The sequence below is a fragment of the Astatotilapia calliptera genome, chromosome 22 (genome assembly GCF_900246225.1).
Source record: "Astatotilapia calliptera chromosome 22, fAstCal1.2, whole genome shotgun sequence".
Lineage (NCBI taxonomy): Eukaryota > Metazoa > Chordata > Actinopteri > Cichliformes > Cichlidae > Astatotilapia > Astatotilapia calliptera.
The window spans coordinates 17,511,297-17,522,532 of NC_039322.1; the positions used below are offsets into that span (position 1 = coordinate 17,511,297).

Below are 11,236 nucleotides of genomic sequence, written 5' to 3' on the forward strand. Positions count from 1 at the left end.
CACACTGTATTGCCAACAGAATTTATTTGGACAAATAATATACAAATGTATATATATTTTTATTTCATGAGCAGATAACAAACTAATGTTGCTAGATAAATAAGACAGATTTCTAGGAAAGAACATCTAGTATAAAAGTATATCAAGTATAAAAGGAAGCTGGATCAGCTTCAGCTTACAGCTAAAAATAACTACTAAAACCAGTGGCATACATGACCTTTTACTCTCAAAGTTAACCATAATTTGCAGAAGAAAAAGAAAAAATACCAAAAATTGACTAAAAAATGCATTTTTAATGCACCAGCATGTAAAAAAATCAGAAACTGCGCTTCACTATTTTCCTTTCCATCCTTCTCTCACAGTATTGCACAGACAGTGCTTTGGTCATTACTTGGTCATTACACAACACGGTGATTAGTTTCTGATTGCAGGATAAATGGATTACATACATTTATGAGATGTATCCAGCCTCATTAATCCGACCATATTCATCCCCAGGAGAGTAAAAATCGCTTCATCTGCAGGCCATTGAAGGATTCAGCTGCCAAGAAATCAACAGTATTGTCCGGAACAATGAAATTAATGACCCTGATCTCATCACACAAATGGGAGATTGACAGTAACATCAGGACAGAGTTGGAGGGTGGGCGATGGTGGTGGCATGTGCGTCTGGTTTGTTATGGTTTTGCGGTGCAGAAGTTAAGTTCTGTTGATGCAGAGAGGAAGCAGGGGTGGAGGATGGGTTGGTTGGAGGTGTAGAACCTGTAGGTGTCTGCATTCTGGTCTGTTTTGCTTGTGTCTTAATCTGTGGTAGAAGTTCAGTTTCAGCTGCTGTGGGGGAATCAAGGTGATTGAATTTAGAGTTCAGCAGCTTTGGACTTGGACACTGTGTTTCTCGTCTATCTGTAGAGGCAGCCTCTGGTTTATGTTGACCAGTCGAAGCCTCTGAGGGTGTGTGCTCTCCGTCCTGTGGGGATAAGTGGCTTGCCTCCACTAGATGTTGCTCTGCTGGTTTGTTCTTATCCTGTCCTCTTCCACTGCTCATTGCTGTTTGTCTCTCATCTTGTCTGCCGAGCTCCTTCAGTGCGTTCTCCTCATTGATGGCGCGTTTTCTTGTTTTGTCTGTCAGTGATTCTGTTGTGTTTGTTTTAGGTGGTTTCTGGACTGTTTCTGGTTTTCCTTCAGTGGCTTCTGTGTCTCTCGGAGTTTTGTCTGTGAGCGCCCTCTGCTTGCAAGTTGAAGCCATTGCTTTCACCCAGGGATGCAGGAGGGTCTGCTCTGCTGTCAGCCTCACGGTGGGGTCCGGCTGAAGGAGAGCTCGGATGAGGCCTCTCGCTTCTGCACACGAGTGCACACAGAGAAAAAACACGCTGTAAATATGTGTGTATACACATATTTGCTTTTACACTTTTACACGAGTACTTTTACTTTTACTTGTACACTTATACTTAACTCACCCTCTGATATGGGGTCCCAGTAGGGGGATGGAAAATTAAGCTGTGCCTGCTTTATTAGCTGGAACAGCTCTACCTGGTCACGATTACGACTGCGAAATGGGGGGAAGCCACACACCAGGATATAGAGAATCACACCCAGAGCCCAAACATCCACTGCTACACCATAACCTGACAGTCAAAAAACAAGTACAACTTTTCAGAATAACAAAACGCAACCCAAATTCAGGCAGAGGAGTCACATAAAGTCCTCACCTGTCTCACAGAGGATCTCTGGGGCTACATATGTGGGTGTGCCACATATGGTGAAGACTGGCTCAGTTACAACCATGGCAAGACCAAAGTCTCCCAGCTTCAGCCTGCAGATGCCAGCAGCGACTTGCTCTATCTGAGAAAGGGAGTAGGTGAAATAAAACACAGACGGAGTGAGCCATGGAGGCAAAGTTGGGTTTGAATTTTTTGAGTCTTTGAGGTCATCAAAATATTTATCCCGTTGACATTTTTGTGCATCTTGGAGTTTAAAAAATAATTGCACTTTCTTACTCTACAGACATTATATATAATACTTGTATGATGATCTGACAGCACACTTGTGTTGATGTGGCTGTTTTGGTTTATGAAGTCAGAGAGTGTGTCAAACTCGAGTGTTGGTGGGAGAAAAATTTGAAGAATAGCTGCTATAATCTAAAGTCATTTTGTGGCGGTTCTCCTTCTAACCTCAGTTTGTGTAGCGTACTACAAAGTTCAGTTCTAGGCTCAGTCTTATCTGCTAGACTTAAGATTACTAGACACATAAAGGATCTCAACTACCATCTGCTTTTAGCAGTGTTTTTTTTTTTAAATCTATATTTATCTCTGTTTATTCATTATTATTAAACTGTATCTATTTGCTTTGGGGTTTTGTTTTTTTAATTTTTGTATTCTAACCACAAATCTAGAAAGGTATTAGTTTAACAAATGTTACTTAACATGATGGGCATGCGACAAAACTATGACCGACCTGTTTTGATTTCATAAAAAATATACTTTGTACTTTTATTTGATGTTATGTTTTGCTGTGTGCATGCATGTGTTTTGTTGCAGAAGTATCCTTTCATTTGAGTTATTTTCATTTTGTTTTAGCACGCATGTATTGTGTCACACACTTGCCAACTCATCTATGCACTGCTTTAAACCACTAATATTGACTTATGTTAGGTTTTATGGTGTGGGTGTCTCATTGGTGTAATTATTGATGTTACACAATATGTATGTTGTGAAACATAAATAACATGAGAAGGCAGACTTCTGCTAACTAAGTTAACAAAGTGTTTTTGCCAGGGGCCCAATTGTGTTAATGTTTGTTGTCACCCTCCTTAAGGACCCCTTTTAAGCCAGGGAAAACCCTGAATAGTATTATGTTAAAATGAAAAAAAGAAGCTTGATTACCATTTTTTACACACAAGACCTTGAGAACCCAACAATCATTCTCACTACCCTGAAACCCACCAGGAGGTTCTCTGGCTTGAGGTCTCTGTGGACGATGCTCTTGCAGTGGATATAATTCAGAGCTTCACTCACATCTGACACCATCAGTCCTGCCTCTGCCTCTGAAAACTTTCCCCGGTCACTGATGGCCTCAAACAGATCCCCTCCACTCACCAGCTCCATCACCAGATAGGAGTGAGTGTTTGTGTGGTGGTGAGCGAACAGCCGCACTATGCGAGGGTGACGCAGACTCCCCAGGAGACTCAGCTCATTCTGCATCATGTGCTCTCGACCAATCAGTTTGGTCCGCTCTACTATTTTGATGGCGAGGGTTTGACCATTGTCACGACGGCGGCACTCTCGCACCACCGCAAAGTTCCCGTCTCCAACCACACGTCCAAATTTGTAGCATTGCTCAATGTCTGTCAGGGTGACGTCTCTGCCATCGGTGGGGGGGTCAGAGGTTTCTTTATTCTGTGATTCTTTAAGAGCTTCACCAATGTCTGGAGCTGCACTTTGAATATGGCTCTTCTCCTCATCTCTGCTGATTGGTCGAGGAGATGATGGGTTGTTATAGATATCCGGCTTTATTGCCTCCTGCTCTTTTTGCCTCTTTGACACAGGAGGAAGTGGGACCCTCGCTGATAGCACACTGATCGGTTGTGGACTCTGATGTTTAAGTCTTCTCACTAAGCAGTTTTCACAAAGTGCAGGAGATGGTATGTCTGCATTTCTTGGAACCTCTTCATGTTTAAAAGGATCAATCAGAGAAGGCTGATGCACTCTGACTCCTCCCCTCACATTTAGCCTCTGCAGGTGGTTGGGAAGGTGAACAGATTTTCTGCATGAATTCTTTTTATGAAACTTCTGTGTGTCAGAATTATATTTGTCTGCCTCATGTGTGTCTGTATGTTGAGATGTGTGAGTATTAGTATAAGGCTTGGCATGTGTATTTGTGTCTTGGCATGTCTCTTGGTTAGTCCCACTGCTGTCGGTCCCTTCGCTGTACCCACTGTCAGCCTTGGCTGCTTTATCTGGCGGTGGCCTTAGTCTCTTCTCCCAGGCCCGCTGCGCACTTGATCGGTAATGTGAATGTTCTGGAAATAATTCCTCCAAAGCTTCCTGGACACTGCTCAACTCAGGACGAGCCTTACCAAGAGCCAGGAAGGCGACCTCCCCTCGGAAAAAATCACACACACCCTTAACCTGTGATAGACAGAGACAGTGGTGAAAAAAACACACTCACAGACATCAGATCTGCAGCAAAAATTCTATCAATTTCATAAGGCTGCTAAAATATTTATATTTAATATAAAATCATGTTTTTCTTTTTGATCTTTTCCACCTCTTTTAATTTCATGTACTGTGATTATGTGGCTGTAGCAACCTATATTAAAATGCTCTGGCTAATTATAAAAGCAAAGTTAATAGATTTTGTGCAATGATTTATTTGTCTGAGAAATATACTATCAATGTGCATTATTTTGCTCAACATTGTACAGAGCAAACTGTGAGGGATGCTTCTCAGATTAAACCTGTGAAAAATGTGCAACTTATTGTGAAAAGAAAACATTGAATATCTTTTATGCTTAGCTAAGTTTATATTGGTTCATTTGTCAGTCAGTTGTGGAGTACAGCAAAGCCTAACACGGTCTTGAAGACCTGGAACCCCTAGTCCCAGTCTTTGTCACTTTTACATACACACCATACTGCTTTATGTCCAAATATGTTTTCTCTGTGTCCAAATCAGACCATTCAAAACATTTTTGAACACAAAAGAAAAAAACAACAACTGTGCACCTTGCACAAATGGGGTTTTATAGTTGCACATTTTCCCCCTCAGTCTGAAAGTCTGAAATATGTGCCAAATATAAATAATATTCATATGAGATGATTTGCAAATCTCAGAGCCTTATACAGTATTTTATTAACAGATCTTTTTTTAATTTGATAGCAGCAACACATCTCAAAAGTTGGAAAACTAAGTGGTACTAAAAAGAAACAGCCAGAGGAATAATTTAGAACTTTAGGTTAATTGTGATCAGGTCAGTAACATGGCTCAACCATCTATAACAAAAAATATTAACAAATTACAGAAGAATTTCAGAACAATGTAAAAACACATCATTATCAAATAGTAAAAATTAACCTAAAAATATAAAAACTTTGAATATCCAAACATCTACAGTGCATAACATCGTCAAAAAATTCAGAGAGAAATTCTGGAAAAATCTCTGTGTGCAAGAGGCAGGGCAAAAAAAAATCTGTGTTGGATGTCTTTGATCTTAAAAAATGGTACATTTTCTGAGTTAAAACATTTTATATATTTTCAATGCTCTACTGTAAATAAATGTTCAGTTTATAAAATATGCAAGTCGTTCCATTCTGTTTTTATTTAAATTTTACACAGTTTCCCAGCTTTTTCAGAATTGAGGTTGGAGTAAATGACCACAAATCTCTACATTGAACTGTATACTGAATGTGTGGGGTGCAGGAGGTTAATAGGGGCGCCTTCTGCACATTTTTGCCTGCTCCTTTTTCAAGATAATCTGGTCATGGTTGGGCCTCACCTCTCGTGCATGAGTTGTGTAAAGACGTGTGACTCTAGCTCTGTGCCAGCGAGGAAATCCCAGTGCCTCTGAGATATCCAACAGCAGTTGCTCAAAGGACACCACACCCCTGCGGTTCAACAATACTGTTACCTTGCAAGCCCAGAGACAAAAATCACTGTTAGGTTAGGAAATTCATCCCATCTAAATTATATTCTTAGAAATTGAAAACATCAAATCATCACTTTTAGAAGGGATTTATAAATCATCAATATTGTCTTTAAAGTGGTTAATAAATCAGGTTGATTCTAAGCTATTAATAAGAATCACTTTTAGAGTGTCCCTTCTTTTCTTCTACTAACACTTCCTTTATCTTATTGGGTCTTCTCTTCATTAGATAAACATCTCCAGTGGACTGTATGAGCACTTCTGATGAAGAGTTGCCATGAATCAAGCCATCATTGTGTTGCATTATTATCAAATAGAAAGCATTAAAGTCACCACAGGGGATTTTTTGATATCGTTTTAATCCAAAAATGGTTGTAATAACATGTCTCATAAATAGTCTGTGAGGCACTAGTAAGATTGTGCCTTATTTTAAAGAGCTACCAAAAACAGTCAACATTTAGCTCACCTTCCGTAGTGTGCTTTGGCTACATGGGCGGACAATGGTGACCAGATGAGGCCGCTCAGCGCTCTCCTCTGCATGCCGGGTGTGGAATAGGGGGAGGAGAGGAGGAGGTGGAGGAAGAAAGTGGGACCTGCGAGCATGTTCTGCAGGATGAGGGTGAATGGGCCAGGGCTGGGGGACCCCAACTGGACGTTTCGACATGGGTACAGAAGGACCTGAAGCAAAGGGAGGGGTAGAGGAACAAACACGGAAACCAAGTTGGATTTATGAATGTGTGCTATAACACTGACTGAAGTTGACATGGCTGGTAGATCTCTTGTAGACTTGTATACAATAGAAACTCATAAGTAACACAACACCCGCTCCTCATCCTGTGAGCCTGTGTGAGTGTGAAAGCAAATCCGGCTGATCAGATTTGAGTGTTTTCCATCCTACAGAGTCCAAAGGCCATTTGAGATTCCTCAAGCACCTTGCCCCGTCGGCTGAATTATTTAGGCTTCCTTAAGTCATGAAAAGCCGTTACAGATATACACACGCCCACACCAACAAAAGCTTGTGTGACCTATTTAGGGCTCAGCAAAATCTGCATGATTAATGAATCATTAGAGACCCACACAGCATCTTTGACATTTCACTTTCTGGCAATGCGGTGAGACAGAGAGATGCTATCCATTCAGTCAGCAGAGCTGTGGGTTTTATGTTTTGTTTCCACACAAAGAACAACGGACAAAGACACAAGACTTTACCTTCAACATGAGCAGCCCCCCCCCCCCCCCCCCCCAAATGTGAGCAAACACACACACACTCAAAAAGCTTTTCAGAGTGGACACAGAAAAACATTCATGTCCCATAAAGAGCCAGCTGTGACCAGTCAAAGAAGACTGAATCAGCCTTTTTTCTGTGTGTGTGTGTGTGTGTGTGTGTGTGTTTTGAGCTTAGGCCATATATATTGTGAGGTTAACTATTTTTCATGCCCTTTGCGGGCTAGCCTTTTTCAAAAGAGCCATTTTAGCATGACGTTATAACACAGGTGTTACTAATCTCATTAATTAAGCCCCAAATATATGAGGATATGAATATCAGAGACCATTAATATCAATTAACATAAAAACGTTTTCTAAAGCTTACCTCGTTTCAGAATGGTTTCTATGAAAAAAAGGGTCTTTAAGATTTTAGTTAAATAATATTTGTATTTTTTTAGTAGCTAAAAGCGAATGTTTCCCACCTACTTTTGTAGTTCAAAGTTTTGGCTGAGACACTCAGTTTTAAATTATTTTAGCTGCACGTAAACTCGATTCAGCCCGACCAAAGACTCACCTGACAATCTTAATTTAGCGTTACGCCCCCCTTCGCATCCATACCGTGCTTTCTGTGAGGGAGTCATGTCTTTCGAAACAATAACATTTAACAAAAAACAAAACAAAAAATACAGCGAATTAAATTAAAACACAAATGATAAAAAATATATTCAAAAACCAGCGACTCTTATTTCCTGCTCGGCTTTATTCCTCCATGAGCTACTGCTGTCATACCGCCTCTTAGCTTTCACGTAAAGTAACGGGATGCTCTGAGAGAGGGCCCTGTAGCTACTGTGGTTGCTATGGATACAGGTCAAGTTGAACGGATGGAGAGGGGAAAACACCGGAAGCTCAGCGAGTTTGACGTCAAAATAAAATACTTTGAATCAGTGAGCATTGTGTTGCATCTAGATGTGTGTGTCTCCCGAACTTGATACTTTTAAAAAAATCCACACATATTTATCACGGCAATTAATTACTCTACTGACATATTAAACAAACTAATAGCTCGAGATGGCTAACGATTGTAGCGGGCGCGTGGCTTTATTTTGAGCATTTTTACCGGAAGTATTCAGTTTTGTCTTCAAGACTTGACACCGAGTATTATTGATTTCTTTGAACAGAGTGGACTGATTCTACAGCATACATCTTTGATGACTTTGAAAAGCAAGAATTGGGTTCACAGGTTTGCATTTATTTTGGAATTTCTCTAATCCAGCGGTTCCCAACCTTTTTTGCGCCACGGACCGGTTTATGCCCGACAATATTTTCATGGACTGGCCTTTAAGGTGTCGCGGATAAATACAACAAAATAAAAGTAGCGAAAAAAAGAAAATTTATTCATAACACACATGAAAAGACCCAGGAAAACCGAGTAAACGATAAAAACGATAACAAAATAACGCTGAAAACCGATGAAAACTCTGAAAACTATACATTTCACACCTGAGCCTCAACTCTCGCGGCCCGGTACCAAACGACTCACGGACCGGTACCGGTCCGAGGCCTGGGGGTTGGGGACCGCTGCTCTAATCCACACAGGCTCAAATATATACATAAACCTCCACATGTCTGTGAAGGTTCTCAGTCATCCAGGTCATCGTAGTCAAAGGAGCTTTCAAAGAAAAGCGTCTGGACTTCTTTAAGTTGCTTGAAACCTCCACATGTATTTGTGGGTTGGGTTGTGTGTGTGTGTGTGTGTGTGTGTGTGTGTGTGTGTGTGTGTGTGTGTGTGTGTGTGTGTGTGTGTGTGTGCGCGCGCGCCTTAGCAACTTGCACCTAACCTCAGGGGTGAGTTTGGGATCATTAAGGGTTAAAACCCAGACACATTTCTGACAGGCCAACAAAATAGTTAATCTTTTTCAGATTCATATCTTAACCTTAGATTCAGGTCTATATTTTCTCATAAAAAGTCTACCTGTAAGTGATTGTCGCTATTTTATTTATTTCGCAATATTTCCCACAGTCCAGAGACTTTCATGTTTAATTTGATTAAGGTTAAATGGTGATTCTAAATTGGCCAGAGTGTGAATCTCTGCGTTAACCCTGTGATAGATTGGCAACCTGTGCAGAATGTACCGCCTCTTGCCCTATGACAGCTGGGACAGGCTCCAGCTTCAGCCATGACCTTGAACTGGATAAGTGGAAGAAAATGGATGGATAGATAGGATTTGGTTGATCTAGTGGTTAAAAACACAGCATGGGCCTTATTGCTGGTTTAAATCCACATCAGCGGCATTCACTGTGTGCCATTGCGCTCTCTTTTGCCCTTGTTTTCTTACTTTACTCTTTGTATATTTGGATTGACAGTCCTAGAAGATGATGACTTCATGGCTTAGAGGTTTAAAACAGTGAACATGTAAGAGAAGAGCCATGTTTTTTTTAATATCGAGGAGCTATGCTTGAATGTCTTTGCCAGTTTCGTCCTCCATTCATCTTCAAAATTCTCAGAAAAGAGAGAACATGAACTGACTCGTCTGTGCTTAAAGCCAGCTACTGTCCTTGTGAAATCACTTTATGTTTCAACCACAGAATGAGGGAGAAAAATGAATCCCCAAACAAAGCCTTTTATATCACAAAGACTGGAGATATGGTGACAATTCACAGTGACGGAGGGGGAGAGGAGCTGCCAGTCTCAAGGGGGTTACCAGAGTTTCACAGATGGAATTTAACACACATACACAATGAAACACACAGTTTGTAGTTGATCTTTAGATACGCTGCCCCCGCCCCCCCCCCCCACACACAACTCTGTCTCCCAGGATACCGTTGATATTGGATCAGGAAGCATCAACTTCTGTTCCGGCTCCTGATCCTGGACGCACCACTGAAACGTAACAGTGCGTGTGTTTTCTCAAAGAGAGGACAAAAGCTCAGATGACTGCTAGGACTATATTTATTATTTATTTTGCCTTTATATCAGGAGGAATACCAGCTTTTTTAATATTTATTGTTATTTTATACACTTTAACTTCAGAGTACTTCAGCAGGGAGCTCAGAAGAGCCGTACCTGGAGCTGAACCAATTTTTTCTATTAAGGGAGAAAGAAGTGGAGACCCTGGAGGGTTAATGTGGATAATTTCTCTGCCATTTGTTGCTAATTTTCGTGAAACTTTGTTAGAAATGTGGGTCACAGGCAAAATAATATCCAGTGCTTCACTTTCTTCATGAGGTTTTGCAGCACGACACTTCCACTGATGCAATCACATTCACATTGATTCAGTCTTTTGGATCGAATCCTTGGCCAGATAATATTAACAAGTTTAAATCAGGGTAAATATCTCAGAGGTGGTAATTTTTGATTTACGTGTTCACATAATTGCACTTCATGTTTCTGACCAGCAGATGTGGCTCCTGTACTCACTATATCTTCCTGCCTGCAGAGAGGACTTGGTTCCATGTGGTTTTCTTGAAAAGGGCTAAGCGATTCCTTGGAAGAGCCATCCAGCTACAGAAACCTGAATCAGCTGTAAGATGCGGTGCTGTGTTTCTCTCTGACTGCTTTTTGCAAAACATACAAATTCCAAAGAAGACGACAGGTTGACTCAGCACTCTGTCCTTGAGTGACTCAGTCTGTTTTTCCTCTTTAAAGCTTGTCGATAGGTACTGGAGGATATGCAGAGTAAATCTAGGATTTTGAGCTTAGGCGTATCAGATGCGGTAAACAAATCAAGTCAGTGCTGGTGCTTTCTAATAAGCTAAAAGCCTTTCAGAGACGAACTTTTGGGTTGGCACGCTTTAAGAAATCTTATTTTAATTATGCTTTCTCTATCTTTTTAACTTACTTTTAAATTAGCCAGGATGCTTCTCTGCATGGACTCTCTGAACCCAGTGGCTAAAAGAGTTGCACTTTATTAGTGTTACTGGTTAGTAACCATTAACGAGAAGCTGCTGTTGCGCATGTCATAACAGGCACCACACACCCTGGATGCCATCTGTTTGGGCTCCACTCATCCAAACATCCATGACATTTAAAAGCTCTGACACAGTCAAAGTCAGGCATCTTTTGACTAACCCAGGCATATGCAAACGTTACTGTCAAAGGAGCCATTTTTCATCTGTATGAACCCCATAATCATATTTAGGTTAAGTATATACTAACTTATCCGTATTATATGTGTAAATATTTTCTTACTATTACCTTTTTGCCATGTGTGAACTCTGCAGCTGCAAAGTTGCATTACAGAAACAACATGTTTTGTGCCGATTATTAAATTATAGAACCAAATCAACAACAGTTGTTTTTCCATTATTTTTTTTTATTATCAACATAACAGAACAATTATGAAGTGGAGGAAAAACAACCCATTAGCATGTTTAGGCCTATTTTGAAAATGG

The 11,236-nt window shown here is 40.6% G+C and overlaps 1 protein-coding gene across 1 annotated transcript; it reads right to left on the reverse strand.

Moving 5' to 3' along the window:
• Window positions 1–329: 329 nt before the first annotated feature.
• On the reverse strand, window positions 330–7,673 carry dclk3 (doublecortin-like kinase 3). Its single transcript, XM_026157036.1, has 7 exons — window positions 7,419–7,673; window positions 6,105–6,316; window positions 5,492–5,623; window positions 2,943–4,127; window positions 1,710–1,842; window positions 1,458–1,625; window positions 330–1,338 (listed from the first exon to the last, which is right to left on the reverse strand). Exons 1-7 carry the CDS (start codon window positions 7,483–7,485, stop codon window positions 626–628), a joined length of 2,610 nt encoding a protein of 869 aa, XP_026012821.1. The 5' UTR covers window positions 7,486–7,673; the 3' UTR covers window positions 330–625.
• Window positions 7,674–11,236: the final 3,563 nt, after the last annotated feature.